General features: G+C 51.9%; 1 protein-coding gene across 1 annotated transcript in view; it reads right to left on the reverse strand.

Moving 5' to 3' along the window:
* P4hb (prolyl 4-hydroxylase subunit beta) overlaps positions 1 to 5,799 on the reverse strand; it is a 13,574-nt gene that overhangs the window by 7,432 nt on the left and 343 nt on the right. The window contains exons 2-4 of the mRNA XM_010618638.1: positions 4,773 to 4,979; positions 2,020 to 2,153; positions 1,734 to 1,871 (exon numbers count right to left, since the gene is read on the reverse strand). Coding sequence (XP_010616940.1) covers positions 1,734 to 1,871; positions 2,020 to 2,153; positions 4,773 to 4,979 — 479 coding nt within the window. The remainder of the gene's footprint in view (positions 1 to 1,733; positions 1,872 to 2,019; positions 2,154 to 4,772; positions 4,980 to 5,799) is intronic.

The following is a 5,799-nucleotide window of genomic DNA, read 5'->3' on the forward strand; positions in this document are numbered from 1 at the left end:
GAGAGAGAGAGAGAGAGAGAGAGAGAGGAAGATGGCCACCAAAGCACAGGGCAAGGTGCAGACTGGACTGGACTGAAGTGGGTGGGCTTTGCAGGTTCCCACAGAGAACTTCTCTCAGGACTGGGGACTTTCTAACACCCCGAAGAGCCTGCTCACTCAACTGCATCCAGTGCTGCCCTGTTTTCTAGCTGAGTGCCGAGTCCAGGTAAAGTTCCCTGGGCAGCTCAGCGACCCTGTCCCTTCAGTAACTCCGTGAGAACTACTGCTGAGTTAGAGGGCCAAGTGGCTGCAGCCCTTCTGAGGAAGCGATTAGAAAAACAGCCAGACCAGGACACAGAAGGACAGCCACAGACCTCTCCTCCCCACACTGCACAGCGCCATTTTGCTGGGCCCAACCAGTGCAGCCACCTCCAAGGTGCAGCATCACACACCCGGCTGAGGAGAGAGCCAGTGCGCACTTGGGTGCTCACTCATCTCTGGGATGGACCAGGACCGCACCCCAACACCCTACCTCCCAGCCCAAGGACACTCTCCAGCTCCCCATTCCAGGTCCTTCCTCTTCTTTGTAAACCCTGCCATCTGGAGGGTGAGTCCATGAGCACCTCGTCCAGGTACAGCAGTGTCCCAGGACCACGGCCTTCAGCCCCAGCCCTACTGTCTACAGAAAAGCCAAGAAACCCCAGGCTGCATTGGTAGCAGGACTGCATAACCAAGGAGCCCACTGTGTCCCCTTACAGGGAAGAGTTAAGGCAGCCGGCTCCAAAGAGGAAGGACCAGAAGGCAGGTCAGCGCTTTTCAAGGTGGGAGGAAAGGGAGACGTGGCCCTGCTGTTGGGAACACCCATCCTGAGGGCTGACTAACACTACCGAGCGGCTGTCTGGGGCAAGGAAAAAGTTCTGGGAACAGACAGATGTGACGGTCACATGGCCTGGGAAAGTACATAACGCCACCAAACTGGACACCACCACGAATTTGAGGCCAGCCTGAATCACATGGAGAGACAAGTCTTACCCCGCTCCCCAATGATTAAATCATCAACAATGTGTGTCCTAACACCACTGAAAACAAAAAGCTAAGGGCCAGGGATGTAGCTCAGTGGTGCCACACCTGCCTGGCAAGCACAAGGTTCTGAGTTTGCTCCCCGGTACTAAAAAGAGATTTTTTTTTAAATTTATTTTTTTGATATTTTTGAGACAGGGTCTCACTGTGTAGTTGAGACTGACCTGGAACTCACTCTGCAGCCCAGGTTGGACTCAACTCACAGTAATCCTCTTGCTTCAACCTCCTGAGTGCTGGGATTATAGGCGTGCGCCACCACACCCGGCTATGGTTTAACAAAATCTAATCCAATGGAGTTCCAGCGGCACAATTAGTAAAAAGTACTTACAAAAACCTAACCCAAGAACTGGGTGCAATGGTGCACATCTGTGATCCTAGCACTCTAGGAGGCTAAAGCAGGAGAACCACAAGTTTGAGCCCAGAATGATAAACTCTGCAATTTAGCAAGAGTCTGTATCAAAATAAAGAGGTTTAAGAAACAAAAACAAACAAAAATTCTGTGGGCTCCAAGTTCAGAAATCCACTGTGTGAACGTGACTTCCACAGCAGGACTCTAAAGCCACAGGGGCCCTGATAACCATCACAGCAGCGCAGAGCCCAGGGCAAGATCCTCTTCCTTAGGGAAACAAAACCCCCCATCCAGCGGCCAGCAGCCGAACCACCCAGCCGCTCACCTTCTTGAAGAGGACCACTCCATCTTGGTCAAGCTGGTATCTGGAGAACACATCATTACTGGACGTGATCCCAAAAGGTATGTCATCGATGGCCTCTGCTGCCAGTAGGAACTGCTTGGCAAAGTTGGACTCCACGTCCTAGAAGAAGGAAAACCAGAGGTCGATGTGCACCCCGACAGAGAGGAGTTTCCCCAGTGGGATGGCAGCGGAGCAGTCACTGCGGTGCCTGTCCGCAGGGACCCCTGCCTGAGTGGTGACAACAAACAATGATGTTCTAAAGCTCTACCTTGAAGAAGCCGATGACAGCCACCTCGCTGGACTCCACCAGGGACTCTGCAGCCGCGCCATCCGATAGGGTGCTGGCAGCGGGGCCAGTGCGCTTCTTCAGCCAATTCACAATATCATCCGCTTCTCTGCCAGCTGCACCCAGACACAACCAAGTCCCACAGTCAGATAGTGTGTTTCGCACCCTGCCGAGGGGGGCAAGGACCCCAGCCGACAGTGACGTTCTCCCCACAGGTGTGGGCGGCCAGAGGGAGCCTGGCCTTCTGCTCCTGCTCCTGTACAGGAGGCTGCAGCTGAGCTTAGAGAAGAGCTGGGTGTGGTGGCACATGCCTGTGATCCCAGACACACTGTATGGGAGGCTCAGGAGGCAGAGCTCCAGCTCCAAATCTCTACTTCAAAATAAATCTAGGGGGCTAGGGATTTAGCTCAGTGGTGCTGCCACCTGCCTCATAAGCACAAAGTCCCAAGTCTGATTCCCAGTACCAAAATAAATAAATAAATATTTTAAAACAAGGTTAAAAAATAAAATGACAAAGGGACTAGGGATCTGGGTCAGTGAAAGAGAACTTGCCTAGAATGCACGAAGCCCTGGTTTCAAACCCCAGCACGGGGGTGGGGTGTTTTGTCACCTGAGAGAGATCACAAGCCATCTCTTCTTTAATCCCTCTGCCATGTCTCAGTTTTCATGGGTCTTTAAATCCATTAAAGTCACACTTTCTCTGCAGTGCTCTCAGGCCGGTTCTCCCACCCTGCCCCTGCCTAAGCTCCTAGGTGTTTCTGTTCAAGGCCTACCCTACCCTCTTCCAAACTAGCAGGAAACAAAGAACCATGGTGCGTGCACGTGACCCACGGGGGATAAAGAAGCTTGCTTCCAGGATAGTCCTCGAAGCTATCAACTACCCGGTGAACCACAGGAGGGATGACTCAACCCAAGTTCACCAGGACTGCAGAAGGGGACTCCGAAGAAGCTGTTACAAATGAATGAGGAAGCAAGGCAGTTACCTACAACCCCAAGCACCACGGAGAACCGGTCACTGCCGACAAGGCACTTCCCACTCTACACGAACACTCGCCGAAGTGCAGACTGCCCAGTAAGGCAGCCAGATCAGGACACACATGCTCAGGGGATGAATGCACTAGCTCTGGGCTGGGCTGGTTACAGGACGCTGACCACAGGTCTGGTGGACATTCAGGGGAATTGGCTTAGAAACGGTAAAGTCCTCTTCAGGCACCCATAACTGGTTTGGTCACATTAGGGCCCAACTTCCATGGAAACTGCTTTAGAGGTGGCTGAGGAGCAGCTGAGGGCTTGGATTTAGGGTCTGCCACTGACAGCTGTGAGGCTGTTATTGCCTGTGAAGGGCCCTCCCTACACAGCAGTCCAGTGAGTAATCAAGACAGTGAGTTCATGGTGCATATCTGCAATCCCTGATAGTTGAGAGGCCAAGGGGAGAGAATTACGTGTTTGAGGCCAGCCTAAGAAACTTAAGACTATTAAAATTAAAACCAAGCTGGGAAAGTGTGGTAGTGAACAATTGCCTCCGGTCCCAGCAACTGGGAGGCTGAGGCAGGAGGACTGCTGTGAGTTTGAGGCCACCAGGGATGCACAGTGGAGACCCTGTCTCAAAAAAAATAAAGTTTCTTTAAAAAGACAACAACAAAAATACCCAGGTGTGGTAATGCCATACCTGCAACACCACCACTCAGGAGGCCAAGACCCGAAGGATTCCCACAAGTTTGAGGCCAGTGTGGACTATAAAAGGAGACCCGGTCTCAAAACACAAAACAAAACTAAACAACAGAACACCAAACGAAAAGGGCTGGTGATGCAGCTCAGTAACAGAGCATGGTGGTAAGTGCCTGTAATCCCAGCACTCGGGACGCAAGGCAGGAGGACTGTCATGAGTTGAGGTCAGCCTGGGCTACAGAAAGACTCCATCTCTGCTGGACATGGTGGCACACGCCTGTAATTCCAGCACTCGGGAGGCTGAGGCAGGAGGATCACTGAGTTCAAGACCAGCCTGGGCTACATAGTGAGTTACCGGTCAGTCTCAACTACATAGTGAGACCCTGTCTCCAAAAGACAGAGAGAGAGAAAGAGAGAAAGAAAGAGAGAAAGAGATAGAGAGAGAGAGACAGACACACACACTCCATCTCAAAAAATAAACAAATATATTTGGGCTCCTAAAAGCACTGATAGCCCAGGACAGTACAACCAGCAGCCACCCACCCCACCCCCGCGTGCCCCGGATGTTACCAGGAACACAGCTCTCGCCATGCAGAGAGTTTTCCAGATAGAGGACTTTCCTGGCAGGACCCTTGAGTATATAAGCAGACGGACAGGGTGGGCATGATAGTGCACACCAGTAATCCCACAGCTTAGGCAGCCGAGGCAGAAGGATCACCATGAATTCAAGGCCAGCCCGAGCTACACCAGCCTAGCAAGACCCTGTCTCAAAAACCAAAAACAACAAAAAAGAAAAAGTTGGGCCGGGGATGTAGTTCAATGGTTTCGCTGCCTACTTTGCAAGTGCAAGGTCCTGAGTTTGTTCCCCAGTACCAAATAAATAAATAAATAAATAAATAAAGGAAGAATAAACAAAACCCATCTAAGACAGGGTCTCCCCCAGGCCTCTGAAAGCACCCCCTACCTGTTGGATACACTATTGGCTGAACTTTCAGTTGGGTTAGCTTCAGAGGACTGCAAGCAAATCCCACTGCAAAGACAATTAAAGGGCAGTGCTGCAGTCACACCTGTATACTCCTTGGGGGAGTTAGTGTCTCCATTCTTGAAGAACTTGATCGTGGGGTAGCCACGGACACCATACTGCTGGGCCAGATCAGACTCTTCAGTGGCATCTACCTTTGCCAGTCGGATCTCAGAACCTTCCGCCTTCAGCTTCCCAGCAGCTTTGGCATACTCCGGGGCCAACGCTTTGCAGTGGCCACACCAAGGGGCATCTGGAAAAGAAAGTGACTGAGCACCTAACAGCAGCCCTTGTTCAGTTCCATGGTTCCCTTCTTTTCTCTTTCATAAAACCTTATCAGCGCACAAGATAACCCCTCTCAAGCAACTAAGCTGGGCTGATAGCTGGTGCCTCAGACATTATCAGGACAGAGGCTAAGAGCGACAAACCAATCCCCCACTCTGCTGTCACCACCAACACAGGACACAAATTCTCCAATCGACTATAACTTTCTATCACCCACAAGTAAGCAGGGCTGGTGTGATCCTAGGATTTTCCCTTTAAGGACCCAGGGAAAGTTGAGGTTTGGTGCTCCAGCTCCATACACAGCAAGTACGTTCTGTGCACACGTGCCCAGACACACATCCAACACTGTTCTTTATAGAGTAGAAAAAGAGACTCTGTCAACAATGGCTAGCAGCTGTGTAGGGCATGACTCCCAGCCCAAAAGGGGTCGGAGCTCAACTACTGCTAAACATAATCAAAGGCTTCTGATGCTGGCTTACTACAGGCTGGGAACGCGATGGCAGGTTAAAGACAGTGTGAGGTGTGAGCAAGGGCAGGGCGTTTCTGGGTCAGCCCCCGTGAGTAACCAGCAGGGCTGGACGCCGGCTTGTTCTTGTATCTGCTGAGGCTTACACAAGACCATCCTGTTTCTCCTTTGCTAGCGCAGGGATCGTGCCATGTGGACGGCGAGCACAAAGGCACCTCCCTGGCTCGCAGCCTGGCAGGCACAGAGCTTCCCGTCTACGCAGGCAAGATGCCCCCTGGGCTGACAATCGGTGCACTGGCGAGACGAAGCTCGGGCCGAGCCA

This window comes from Fukomys damarensis, unplaced genomic scaffold (genome assembly GCF_012274545.1).
Source record: "Fukomys damarensis isolate Sample0158 unplaced genomic scaffold, DMR_v1.0_HiC HiC_scaffold_23, whole genome shotgun sequence".
Lineage (NCBI taxonomy): Eukaryota > Metazoa > Chordata > Mammalia > Rodentia > Bathyergidae > Fukomys > Fukomys damarensis.